The sequence below is a fragment of the Colletotrichum higginsianum genome, chromosome 2 (assembly GCF_001672515.1).
Source record: "Colletotrichum higginsianum IMI 349063 chromosome 2, whole genome shotgun sequence".
Taxonomy (NCBI): Eukaryota; Fungi; Ascomycota; class Sordariomycetes; order Glomerellales; family Glomerellaceae; genus Colletotrichum; species Colletotrichum higginsianum.
The window spans coordinates 297,879-311,670 of record NC_030955.1 but is presented as its reverse complement, the minus strand read 5'-3'; the positions used below and the strand labels follow the sequence as shown (position 1 = coordinate 311,670).

General features: G+C 57.1%; 3 protein-coding genes across 3 annotated transcripts; 1 reads left to right on the top strand and 2 right to left on the bottom strand.

Moving 5' to 3' along the window:
- Window positions 1-4,891: 4,891 nt before the first annotated feature.
- CH63R_01863 (uncharacterized protein) lies at window positions 4,892-7,623 on the bottom strand (the record flags this gene model as incomplete). Its single annotated transcript, XM_018296838.1, has 2 exons — window positions 4,892-7,390; window positions 7,444-7,623. 2 exons carry the CDS (start codon window positions 7,621-7,623, stop codon window positions 4,892-4,894), a joined length of 2,679 nt encoding a protein of 892 aa, XP_018161654.1.
- Window positions 7,624-8,512: 889 nt separating this feature from the next.
- On the top strand, window positions 8,513-12,256 carry CH63R_01862 (ATPase; the record flags this gene model as incomplete). The annotated part of the gene is made up of 2 exons (XM_018296837.1): window positions 8,513-11,443; window positions 11,501-12,256. 2 exons carry the CDS (start codon window positions 8,513-8,515, stop codon window positions 12,254-12,256), a joined length of 3,687 nt encoding a protein of 1,228 aa, XP_018161653.1.
- Window positions 12,257-12,491: 235 nt separating this feature from the next.
- On the bottom strand, window positions 12,492-13,331 carry CH63R_01861 (uncharacterized protein; the record flags this gene model as incomplete). Its single annotated transcript, XM_018296836.1, has 1 exon — window positions 12,492-13,331. The coding sequence occupies one exon, from the start codon at window positions 13,329-13,331 to the stop codon at window positions 12,492-12,494; it is 840 nt and encodes a 279-aa protein (XP_018161652.1).
- Between the last annotated feature and the right edge of the window lie 461 nt (window positions 13,332-13,792).

Genomic DNA, 13,792 nt, shown 5'->3' with positions numbered 1-13,792 from the left:
GAGGATTGAAAAAGGAAAGGCTGGTCCGCGAGTGGAGGATTTGAAGAGGGAAGATCACGAGGAAGAGAACGAGAAGGGCGAGGGTGGTTTGTAGTGTGCGACGTGAGGTCCGAGAATAACTTCAGGTTCGGTGAGGGCAGATCAAAGCAAGGCCGGGGGATCCAAGAGTCGGCATTCAAGGAGACCAAATACACGGTGGTGAAGCGAGCGAGTGGGATTATGAGTGTCAGTGAGAGTGGGAGTGAGAGCGAGTGAGATGGACAGAGGGAGTGAGGTACATAGTAGTCGACCGCAAACACAGGGCCTTGCTTGTCCCTAGTTACATGCTTAACAAGCAACAAGGTGGTGACCCGAAACGGTGGTCCTCACGGCGATAGTGTACGGATATTGTCATGGAATGCAGGACCGAATGGCTGACGGTGACTTCAATCGTCAAGGGGGCCCAGGGGTTGCTCGGGGGGAGGGAGGGACAGGTAGTACCTCGCCGGTGTACTCTACTTGAGCCCGTCGCCTTGGACGCGGCAGCAAATCATGTGGTTGCAACCCGAGGATGACTCCAACTCGGGCCCCTGGGGTCGCTTGGAGAACCAGTCGACTTTGAGATGTCGACTAATGGCAGAGACGATGTACCTGTCCAGTGTAAACCGACCGTGCCTCGAGGATCGAGGCAGAAGGGGTTAACAGATGGCTCGACCGGGGGGGAGGGGGGGGATGGATGTATTCGCGCGTGAGAGTGTATCCGTTTCCAAGAAGCTGCGGATCTGCGCCGTGTCCAATCCGTTGCATCCATCTGTAAACGATGATGGCGTAGAGGGTAAGGGGACCGAGCATCTGAGTAGACTAGCTGACTGACTGACAGTATGTGACGGCAAGCCGGATGTCGAGGAAGACGTCAAGTCAAGCGAAGGGGGGGCCAAGGCAGAGAGGCTGAGAGAGTGTGAGAGAGGGGGCAGAGGGGCAGAGACACGCCAGGCATCAGGAGGATGTCGAGGCACACCACACACAGGTCAACCAGCTGGTCATCACGAGGGGGCTTGTGATGTGGTGGTGGACGTGGTGGACGTGGTGGATGTGGTGGTTGTGGTGGTCACTGGTGGGACGTAAGAGCTTGCGAGGTGCAAGACTGAAGCAGACTGAGACCGACAGAGGCAAAAGCTCTCCCAGCTTCCTCCTGCAGGTGCTGCGGGTGACGTATTCGCGCCAAACCCATGAAATCATACCGTCCGGGGGTCAGTGACAGTGACAAGGGGGGGGATGTGAGCTCCTTGACGGAGATCGACACCGTTTCCTGCCCAGCTGAGCTTAGTCTCGCGGACGGACCAAAGACCCTTTTCCCTCTCACTTCAGCCCTTTGCTCTCCAGGCTACCTACTTACTCTCTCATGTCTTTGCCTCCTGTAAAATGTCTCTTGTGTCAGTTGCGTACCTCATCTACCAGAATTTGCTGCGGCGGTACAAGAGTGCACAACGGGAGACGAGGGCAACAGGCAGCTGGCCTCGGGTCTGGTGAATGCATCATCCCCTCCACCCCCGCGACACATTGTTCCTTGGTGCTGGTTTTTCGCCTCTGGGGAACGTTCAATGGAGATCATACTCGTCCGCGCCCATTCGTCCCCAGGTTTGCGTCCTCTCAGCTGTCGGAGATAGTGTAGTTGTCGACGAAACACTGCGTTTCGCCGAGTTGATTGAGCATGGAAAGCCTCGTAAACAAATTGGTCTGAGATGGAACTCACGGCGCGTTTTGGAGATGCTTTGTGCTGCTGTTCCTCCGTAAGGCTGGTTGCCAATCTCGAGGTTCACCCCAACTTCACCACTGTCGTCATGCTAACGACAGGGGGGCGAGAGAGTCACTGCGTATCCGTACAGAGTGCGGATACAGGGATACACTCGAGTAGAGTATGAGTGTGGTATCCTCAGCCAACCATGTGGCCCGAGTTGGTTTCTTGCATCGTCACCATTCCTCTATAGACTGGGGGAGAGATGCTCCTCGAGATGGCTGGGGTGTCCCTGTTGACGTCTGCGCCACCGGCCTAGATGAATCGAGACTTGCGCCTTGAAGTCCCCTCTCCGAGAAAGGAGAGAGAGACAAGAGAGAGATGCAGAGAGAGCCCCTCGCAAAGCCTCGGCGAAGAATGCGACCCAGAAGTGGCGTTCGCGGTCGGCATGGTACAGCGGCAAGGCACAAGGCAGAAAGAAGCATGGGATGCAACATACAACACGCCCAAAACTACGAACGGAGATTGAGCGCGGGAGAACGCTGGATTCCTGCTTGCCTCCCCGGCTGACGCTGTGCAGCTTTCATGAACACAGCGAGGCGGACATGGGGTACACGAAAACGCTCTGACGCTACTACTGCTCTCGCTCTTCCATCACTCTCTCTGATCACTCTGTCACTCTGTGTTGCTCTCACTCTCTCCCTCTCCCATTTACCCACTCACTCACTTGTCTCTCGGTGGTTCCCGAAACGGCAAGGAAGAAACCAAGACCCTTTCGTTGCCCCCGGTCCGACTTCATAGGTAGCGTGACTGTGTAAGCCATTCGTATCCTGCATAGGCATAGGAACCCGCAGGGGAAAAGGGTCCAGCGAATGTGGATACATAGCGGTGGACTTGCTGCACAGAATACGGAACAGAACTTGCAGGTTCCGCGTTGGAGCCGATTGGAATACGGGGAGGCGAAAAATAAAAAAAAGGGCATGTTTGGGTTCTGCTTTGCATATCGCTTCACACGTTCGTTCGTCTTGGCCTCGGTGGACCAGAGGGGGGCGTCTCTGTCTACCAGTCAACCGCCGCATTCCGAGTCGAGACTCGAACACGAGGAGACGCTAACACACGAACACGGCCTTCTAGAAGCTCTGTCCCCGTTTTGTCCGTCAACGGTCCGTCTGGGAAGCCAGTGATGTAGTGTTCTCCAAACGGGCGATACTTGAGCTCAGTCAGTGGCCCAAGACATCCGTTTCGAACCCTCTTCATCAGCTGCATCTCGATATAGAAACATGAAGAGCAAAGACATACAGAGACAAAGAGATACACACACAGAGAAGAGCCTTCGAGACGGCAAGACGGAAACGCAGAACCTCTGCTTACAAATGTCTCGGCGGTATCAATGGAAATTGCCGATCAAGAAACGGACTCGTACCGGCTGCAAAGAGCGCAGAAACCGTGTATCGAAACAATGCACTTTGCGCTGCATCTTCGACAAATCCTTCCCCCCAATGATCTTAATGATCCGATCTCTTTTTGTCTCTTTCTGTTGCGCATGACTGGGCTTTGCGCAACCTTGACCCCCCCTTCTCGTCCACCATGCGTCTTCCCGAGAACTTGGCTTCTCGTGCTGCTTGTCTGCCTTATGCAGCTGTTGCCGTTGCTGTCCATGGTTCTTGATGCCCTTCTCGTAGAATCTCCTCTTTTTTTTTGTTGCTTCGAGACGAGGTGGGCGGGTGGCAGAAGACTGATGGGTGCTCTTCGCTGGCCATGCAGCAGTGCCCGACAAGCCACATATCAAGCACGATGGCTAGACTAAGAGGGGGGGCATGGATGGATTCAGAGCGTCGTAGAGATGTCCGCAGCAGAGCCCATTCATGCGGCGCTAACCGTTGGAGAAGAGCCATCGATATCATCAGCGCCAATCAGTCGTGCCACTGCCAACGGTACGCACATCCACATTGATTTCCCCACGCTTCTTCGCAGCAGCAGCAGCAGCATCAGCAGCCTCAGCAGCAGAGCCCTCTCCGAATGTGCAAAGCCACCACATACCCTAGCACCCGTGTGGTTCCATTCGGAAGACGGGGGAATCGATAGTCTCCCCGTCTCACCATGTCTCCCTGGGTTGCTTGTTAGTAGGCCTGTGAGACAGGTGAGGCTGTCAGATTTCCCTCGGCATCTCAACTTCAGTCTCTCGGTCTTCACCCACTGGCCAGGCAGCAACCCGTCCAGTGAGTGGACTGGTACTTAGGACGGGACTCTGCATCTTCCAGCATCTTTTCGAAACGCAAGACGGACAAGAGGGCTCGGGCCCTCTCCTGCATCTGCCCTCCGTCGGGACTATCACGCACACACACACACACACACACACCCTCTCTCTCTCTCTCTGGTTGTCGATGCTCACATTATTGGCGAGCCAAGAGTTGGGGTAGTTGCAGCCTGGTGACATATACCAGCTTGGTTAATCACATCCGAAGCTATGCTCCTCTCCTGGATCGACAATGGATGGCCGAAGAAACCCGAGTACCGGGGCCTGAGCTGCTTGATACAGCTGACTGTACATTCTCATGCAGCTCTGGGACCCAGCGGCCGGAGATGGTCTTCCAGGCCCCCAGAAGGTACCCCCGACAACGTTGTAGATGTGAGGTTCGCCCTGGAAATCTTCCCAGTTTGTGCTTCTCGATGCTTTCCACGTTACACCGACGGTAGAGTTTAGGGGTTCCGATTCGTCCGGTGTTCCCTTCACCCGCCCAGCCCTGCCGGGCGGACCAGCTCCATGTCAGCTGGGCTAGTTGTGAACTCTGTCGATGGTTTCTTGCTTCGGTCAATGCAAACCTTCATTGTGCTAGCCATGGGTGGTGTGGTGCTGAAGTTCTCTCAGTCACCGGTTACTCAGTCGAGTTGCAAGTCACCTTTCGCTTGCTTCTCCCGGCTACGGCGACCAAGAGGGACAAATGCACGCTTCGGTATCCGTTCGTTTGGTATCTTTTCAGGGCTGCTGACTAGTCTCCTGACATCCATCTATTTTTCCTTTTCAACTTTCGTTTATCCCCTTTACGGTTCATAGGGCATCCTCTCCACTGCCCCAGATCAACCCCTACTACGTTCAGCCTTGACTCCAGAACACGTATCTCACATGTAATGGGTGTGAGCGGCTTCCTTGATACATCTCGCCGTCTGACATGCGGCTCAAATTGAAATCTTTTCCAGAGAATACGCCTTGACCTTCTGACTCAGCAGGTGTCCCTTCTCACGCGAGCTCCTCTCGAGCACCTCGCCACCCGAGACAATCTTGATGTTGGACACGTTCTGCTTGGACACAAGCCCCAGAGGCAGATGAGGCGAGCTCTCGACGTCGAGCGACACCGGCTTAGCGAGGACCTGAGCACGCCCGGACGGACCCGTCTTGACGCCAGCCCTAACTGCCCTGCCGTACTGGACCGCCTCGCCGACGATGCCGTCCAGGTAGACGGCCTCGTTCAGGCCCTCCAACGCGGCGCTGACCTCGAGCTTCAATGCCGTAATAAAATCGGCCGCGTCTGCACGGTCGCCCGAGGACGAAGTGCCATTTGTAAGCCACCCACTGGGGCCCACGGAATCAATGCATCGGGACAGCAGTTCCGCGATGAGCGAGATGGCGCCGTCTGGCGGTGCCCTCGCCGCCTCGTCCTTGTCAAAGTTTGTCGTGTCGACGTATCTTGATGTCCAGGCACTGCCAATCAGCTGGACTCGCAGCAGGTGAATGAGCGACAGGACCTCTGTCGGGCTGAAGGTCTCGCGGAGGGCCCGTACCGTGGCGACTGAGGAGTAGTTGGAGAGCTTCTCAAAGGCTGTCGTCAGGGCTCGTGCGCGGAGATTCGAGTCGTCGCCCAGGTGATACTCGGCCAGCTCGAGCTCTTTCTCAAGGAGGTCGATCTCCATCGCCACGTACTCTTCCTCCTTCGTCTCCGTCGGTGCCGGAGGCAGGAGCCTGGATTGTTGGTCGAGGCTGCGCATGATGATGCGGATGACCAGAAGCAGTTCCTTCTCGCCGAGCTTGGTCGCCGAGACGTAGTTCAGGAGTAGCTCCAGGGCGGGGTCCATGTCGACGAGCCGCTGGACGAGCTTGTCGATGATGGACTCCTTGGACGCCGCCTCGATCAGCTCATTCTTGAAGGCCGCCGACATGTTGGCGTTGGTGAGGTGGCCAGCGGCAATGAGGTAGATCATGACGTTGCTCGCGGGAAGCATGCAGCGGAGGAGACCCCCCTCTGCGGCCTGGACATCCATCGAGAAGACTCTGCTGATGGCGTACAGGACCCACCGGCGGTCGACGGCGGGATACTTGTCTGAGCGCTCCAGCCACTTCCAGTCAGGCGTCTGTACCCCGGTCACCTCGGCCTCTTGGTCGATGGCAACCCCGAACCGTTGTGCCAAGAGACCTTCAAAGGCCTTCCAGTCCTGGGCCAGGAGGTACCCGTCCGCCTTCTCTACGTCTGCCAAAGATTCCTTGACGTATTCGTCCGAAAGAGTCCCTGGGAGGTAGGTTTCGAACGTCGTGTTTCCGGTCTTGGGCAAGCTTGCCGGAACGCGATCCGATCTCGGCAGGCCCTTCCCTATCGAGTCGATGAGGAGACCCTCCTTGCCGTGAGACTTGGGGCGCTCGATCTGGATGGATACCAGAGTGTTTCCGACCACCGCGACTGCCATGTCCAACTTGGATAGGAAGGTGATCAGAGTTGGCTTCTGCTGCTCGGTGCTCTCGGGAAGCTCGATCGCCGTCGAAGCCTGGACCGAGTGGAAGGTGGGATTCAGCATGCTGGCGAAGTTGTTGGACAGACAGAGGACCGAGTGTTCTGACAGCTGGAGGAACGAAGTGAGTTCCGGGAGGGGGAGGCGACCCTGCAGCTTGGGCACAGCACTCGTGAGATCGTAGGTTCGGAGAACAGGACCACACAGCTGGAGGAGCTTTCCGGACTGGGTGTGAAGCTGGTATGCGGCTGACTCGGTCGCGATGTCATCCTGAGAAGGCAGGGGCGTGACGTGGAGCTGGACCAGCGGCTGGGAAGCGACGGTGGGCAGGACGCCGAGAATGATGAGGAACCTCGATGTCGTGTCTTCGGTGTTGGTACGGACAACGATGGTGAGCACGTCCGGGTTGAAGGTCTTGGGGTCTATCAGGCGCCCAAAAGAGCCAAAGGCGTCTTGCCTGCCCTGGAACAGTCCATTCAGGATTTCTGACGCCGCGGCATGCAGAGAAAACTCGACCTCGTACTTGGAGACGGTCGATGGGAGCAGATCTTTGCACAGGCTGTAGGAGGATGCGCTCCACTTCTGCTCCAAGGCCTCCCCGTCCAAACACAGAACCTGGCCGTCCCTGCAGAGACCAAGCACGTCGCCTCTCTCGGCTTGCGGGCTGTCGCTCACAACGGTCGTATCAACGGCGGACGAAGTGAAGAGGTAGGTAATCGGAGACTTATGGCGCACTCGCTGGGATACGCTGGTCGAGTTTGTCTTGCCGGTCACGTCGATAACATCGCGGCAGAGGGTGACCTTTGCGCCGGTCGAGTCTTGCGTCGACAGGTATGTGTAGTTGTTGCGACCACTGCCACTGGCGTCGGCTCCCTGGTATCGGATCGAGTGCGGCGCGCAAGTAAAGGACTCTTGAGGTGGGATCGGGTAGGACGTCCGCAGGCCAGAGGAAGGGACCTGGGGAGGTTAGTATGAGGCTGTGATGGGTTTCGAACGATGCGGGGACTGACATGGTAAATGTTTGCCGCTTCGCCGTCGACGCCGACGACGACCTCCAGCCTCTTCCTCTTCTTCGAGCCGGGCTTCTGTGTGTAGACCTCTCCGATGTGGTACTGGCCCTTTGTATGGTCGAGCGGACGCGGCAAAGAAGCCAGGACGTCTGGACGGTGGATGCGGAAAGTGGGAGCCATTTTTGAATTGTCGCGAAGTTTCGGACTATGGCGGCGATTCGGACGGGTTGTTAGCAGTGCCTGGGGCTGGGTGCAACTGCAATGGCTCTTGTTTAAGCTCGAAAACCCGACAGTGTAAGTGATGGCTTCGATCTCGAGAGAAAAAAAAGTTGGGAGGACTCTGCCGTAGTGGGGTGCGCTGCTGCTGCGCGAAAGTTAATTCGCACTGTCACGCATGGCAGAATTTGTCAACGATGGACAGTGCATCGATCAGTTCAATCCCTTCTTCGGATTAAATCACCTTCCGACCGCTGCTATCGATAAGGTATACGGGACCCATCCGGTGTGGGTACTGGTCCTTGGTGCTGGAGGTGTGGCTGAAAAGTGACTTGTAGCCTGCAGAACCGAGACGTGTGGGTGGGCTATGGCTGGTAACGTACCCAATGCGGTGAAGGGGGGTTAATGGACGTCGCGGTACGCGCTGTCGACCCCAGTGACTTGGACGCGGTTTGGACCGCGACTGGCGGTGGTACCTGTAATTCTTTACCCGCCCACCTCGACAACATTTCCAAGCTTACCCGTCTGTCTGTACCTTACTTTAATGTTGGCCACCTGGGTTAGAAGGGCTCGTTCTTTGCCCTTGTTATTTCAAGCATAGTCGGCGTTGAAGACGGCATTTCCACTCTTTGTAACATTTCCTACGCATCTCATCTCGCAACATCCATCCGGTCGCATGCCCTCTGACGTCTTCTGAAGGTGTGCCGCGGCTCCAGCGTAAGTCCCAACCCAATGTCGAACACCTCACACAGCCACGATTCTCTTTGTATCTCCCTCGCTCGCTGTACGCCTAACGCTCTTTTTCTTCGACATATGCTGAGGACTACTCCCAATTGCAGCATTCCCTAGTCCCATGGGAACCCTTTTGGTAGCCAACATGGCTCCAGAAGGACTGGACGTCTCTGACCAGAAGCTCCATCCATTCTTCGTCCCAGGGAAGATTACCGAACCTCTGAAGCCCGATTTAGCTGTGGACGACCAGCCTCAAATTCCTGACCAACACATCTCGAACAACGAAGCGACATCGTCACGGAAGCAGACTCGCGCACCCCAGCAGCCGTCAAACGACGCTGAACCGCCATCGTCGGACATTGGCGAGGATGAACACGGCCGCAAGAGGCAGAAGACAGGGGCTGGCAACCCTCCGAGCTCTGGGAAGAAGAGAGGACGACCCAGGAAGAAGCAGCCCGCTCCGACGGTTGCGATCGCCAACCACTTCTCTCAAACCAACGGCGCGCCTGTCACCGGAACTCCACCTACAACTCTCCCTGCGCCATCGTCTGCCGATGGGGCGGTTGATCTGCCACAGACTCAGGCGACAGCCTCGGGACTAAATCCCGAGGGACCTTCAAACACAGCACAAAACATTGCTCAGAATGCTGGAAAGGCCGAACCGCCAAAGCCTACGAAGGTGTTGAAGTTCAATCCCAAGACCGGTACTATTGGATCACCGCCGAAGCCGAAGCCGGGCTCTGCAGAGACGACGAAAACCGCAAAGTCTTCCAAATCGCCGGCCAAGCCATCGCGCATTGTAACAATGAAGTATGGGCCCAACCAGGAGGCGCGCGAACGAATAGGCTCCAAGATCGACCAGATTCTTGCCTCTCACCCGCAGGTCAAGACAGGCCCGGTAAACACTACACCTCGAAAGTCTCGTGCCAAAGCCCCCAAGGCAGATCAAGACAAATCGAAGCCGAACATCACGCATCCTCTGTTTCTCGGCAAGTCGAAGGCGGTTATCAAGTCAGCAGACGCGCCTTCTGCCGCTCTGAAACAACCTCGGGCCACTATCTTCTCTTCAACACCTTGCTCCCCCAAAAAGCAAAGGTCGGCCCTGAAGGCTGGCAACGTTCAACTGCCGCAATTCGGCGTCCGGTCTATGGGACTCAGAGTTCCAGGAGCATGTCACCCGGCGTGGCCAGCCCAGGGAACTGCACACGTTAGGGGTTTGTCGCCCGGCGAAGAATGCCTGTCAGCAAGGCAACAAGCCGGTTTCGCATCTAGGAAGTCAAAGGGGCAAACAACAAACGTCTTCCCGGGTGAATCTGTCGTAGACCAAATCGCCAAGTCCTTAGACACCCTTTCCCTCGCTAAGTCAATCCAAGAGACCACTGACGACTATGTGCCGCCTCCACCTTCCGAGCTCCGCCTTCCCGAAAAGCACTTTGAAAGTGGCCGCAAGCTCCGACAGAGAATCAGGCCTGAACTGCGGACTCCCCTGCCGCTCATCTCGAGCCAGGATAGTGATGATGAACTGCTCACGGCATCCACCCGCAAGCCTCATCCGGCAGTTACCCGTTTGTACAACTTGCTCGAAACCAACCTATCAGCTCATGATAGATCCCAATGCGAGGAGCTTCCCTGGGCCCAGAAGTACGCGCCGGTCTGCGCAGACGAGCTTCTTCAGAGCGGCCAGGAAGGCTTGTTGTTGAAGGAGTGGTTACAGAGTCTCAAGGTTCAGTCCATTGATACTGGCGGTCCAATCGCAGACCATAAGTCGGGGTCCAAACCTGGCTCTGCGACGAAAAAGAAGAGGAAGCGCAACAAGCTGGATGGGTTCGTCGTCTCAAGTGGCGACGAAGCCGAGTTTCTGCCCGCTGCTTCTGACGATGAGGATGACTGGCTGCCGACGCCTATTCACGGCAGTACGAAGAAAACCGTGGTTCGCAGGGACATTGGAAAGGATGCGAGCCGGCTCACCAACGCAGTAGTTCTCAGTGGACCTCACGGCTGTGGCAAGACGGCGGCGGTGTACGCCGTTGCAAAGGAGCTCGGCTTCGAGATTTTCGAAATCAACGCCAGCAGTCGCCGCAACGGCAAGGATGTCATGGAGAAGGTCGGAGACATGACACAAAACCATCTTGTTCAACGGCATCGTCAGAGCGGCCAGGCTGACGTTGGAGACAACGCTGACGACGGCACAGCGAACGACATCAAATCCGGCAAGCAAGGGACCATGACATCGTTCTTCAAGCTCAAGCCGGCGAGCAAGCCCCAAGCTACAGCCCAGCCTGAAGTGACGGAGCAACCAACCGCGGCAGTAAAGTCTGCAAGGGCAAAGCCACAAGATCAGAAGCAGTCGCTGATTCTTCTCGAAGAAGTCGACGTTCTTTATGAAGAGGACAAGCAGTTCTGGGCGACCATCGTGAGCTTGATTGCTCAGTCCAAGAGGCCGTTTGTCATGACTTGCACCGACGAGACATTGGTGCCATTCCACAACCTCGTCTTGTATGGAATTCTCCGATTTACACCGCCACCCGAGGCCCTGGCAGTTGATACCCTCCTCCTAGTCGCTGCCAACGAAGGCCATGCTCTCCGTCGAGCAGCTGTGAGTGCGTTGTACGAATCGAGGGGTTACGATCTCCGGGCGTCCCTGACGGAACTCAACTATTGGTGTCAGCTTGGAGTTGGCGACCGTCGCGGCGGCTTTGACTGGTTCTACCCAAGATGGCCAAAGGGATGCGACACGGACGAGAATGGTGATGTCGTACGGGTGGTCAGTGAAGGGACATATCTGGAGGGCATGGGGTGGATCAGCCGCGATCCAGCAATCGTCTCAAGCCCTCGCGCCGCTGAAGAAGAGTTGATGAACCAATGCTGGCAGGGTCTGGAATTGGATCTGGGCAACTGGCACGAGTCCCTCGATATGGTGTCATGGGCAGACAATGTAGCAACGTCCTCAGCTGGGGACAGAGTCGCGGCGCTGGAAGTGTTTTCCGAGTTCTCGGATCTCATGAGCGCGGCGGACCTCTGCTCTGGCGGCGAACTTGGGCTCAAATTCCAGGTAAGTCACTGGGTGAACGCTCAATAGGAGATGATGGATCGGCTAATGCGGCTCTAGGAACCACTCGATGCCACGCAACCAGATATTCCGATCAAGGCGCGCGACGACTTCACAGTCGGTCGCCGTCTGCTGGAGGCTCCGCCTCTTACGACCTACACTTGCACAGCCAAGGCGTTGGCCACCAGTCTGAAATCTGGAGCTCGACAGGTTCTTCGGACTGCGTCTCTCCTGAACAACATTCCAGCCAAATTGGACTACCTCCAGGAAGACAGCGCGATCCGCCGAATGAGGCAGTATTTTGTCAATCCCACCCGCGACGCGGTTATCGACCGGTACGACATGGCATTTGCTTTTGACCCAATCGCTGTCTCGGAGAAGGCGTTGGCTACAATGGCCACCAGCCTTGAGCCGTCAGTCTTTGATCGTACCATGCGGATGATCACCCTCGAGGTGGCGCCTTATGTCCGCGGCATCATCGGCTACGATCACCGTCTGATGCAGGACCGCATGCAACGGGGCGGCCTGCTCAGCGAAGGGGGTAGGCCGGGTAAGCGAATGCGAAGTACTCGCGCTGCGTACTCGGCCCTGGAAGGTGTTGCGCGGAGCAGCACGCGCAATGAGAACTATTTCTTGGCCGAGCTGAGCACGCCGCTGGTCATGAGAACCGGAGGCGAAGGCTGGCAAGCGGCCGTGGACAAAGAAATGAGCCTCATGATCCCGGCGTCGGGTCCGGCGTTAGGTCCGGCGTCAGGTCTTGTGAACGCAGTTGAAGATGGCAAAGAAACGACGGCGCCAGTTACGAGCGCAGAATAGATGACATGATAGAAAACGGCAGCATTCGGGAGGAGTTGAAGAACAGCGTAACTGAACGGAGGATTTGGTAAGGGAGTTTACGAAATGGCATAAGACCTGGCTGGACATCTGTCTTCAAAGTAACACAGCTAGGTAGCATGCTCTGAACAAAACACGATGAAGAGTAAAATATACCATGTTTAGAAATGGGTGTTTGTTTGTTCGCTTATGTCAACATCCACATCTTTTGGAGTGCCTAGTAATCGGACCTTCGCCGAGACCTGCGATCGACATAGTCGGGCTCGCCACGGTAACCCCGCTCCTCGGACGGAGAAGGATACCGTTGACCCCCTCGCCGGCTCCAATCTTCCACAGCTTCGTTGTACCGCGGCCGCTCCGGGCGCTCCTCCTCGAAACGACTCCTGTCCGCCTCCGACCTGTTGGACTGCTTCTCGTACCGAACGACCTCGTTCTCCTCGTCTGCGCCGCCAAACCCGCGTGACCGGCCCCGCCGGTCCGCTCCCCCTTCGATCGTCCCCCGCCTACCCGAGAAGCGCTCGCTCGGGGATGGCAAGTAGTCGTCGGAGTAGTACGAGTCCCCGTCGCTGTCGCTGCCGTAGCCCCTCGACCGCCCGTCGCCGCCACGGACGCGGGGCGGGTAGTAGGACTCCCCCCTGCCCCTGGGCAAGGCACCCCTGGCCACGTTGTCGTGGGGGCGGTAGTAGTCGTTGCGGTCGAATACGTTGTGGTCGTCGTAGTCGAGGTAGCCGTTATGGCGGTCGCGGATGGCGTTGCGCCTGCGCGAGCGGCGGCCCGGCGGCGTGAGCGATTGGTCCCAGTCCTGTTTCTTGGAGTGCGAAGTGCCGCGCGGCCAGAGCTTGTGGACGCAGAGCGAGGCGACGGCCACGGCGGCGATGAAGACGGCGGCGGTCTTGATGCTGGGCCGGCGGTGGTGGTGGCTGCCGCGGGGACCCGCCGAGGAGGAGCGGGAGCGGGAGGAGGGCGAGTAGGTGCGCCGCGTCCGGGTCATGGTCGTGTCGTCCCGGGTACTCCTGGTGAGGGCGCCGCTGCGAGTGTTCTGGCTGGAGTGAGACATGCGCGAGGAGGCGGCAGCAAGTTTTTTGTTTTAAATGGGGTGTGAGTTGTCGTGAGATATGTCTCGGGTGGCTGGCGCCGCCGTTGAATCCGGCTGACCCAGCTGAGACCGGTGAAGTTTCTCTGTTGAGGAGCGTCTACGGCCACCCTTTATGGAGGGAGAGGAGGAAGGAAGGGGGAAAGGGAGGCTCGGATAGAGTACGAGGAAGGGGAGCGAAGTGAATAAAACTGAAATCGGAGAGCTGTGAGATTAGGACCGGCCGTGAGTGAAGCTGGGCAGTGAAATGCAAGGGGTGCCGAAACTTTGGACCGGCAGGCTGGGATTCTCTCCCCGGTATCAGAGCCCGAACTCTGAGGGGGGTCGTCCGAGCGAGGGGGTCAACCCGGTATGTCGGACTTGGGTAGCTAGGCTCGGTCCTTTTGAGAGGGATCGATCTCGCGGGAGGTCAGAAGTGAAGCGTT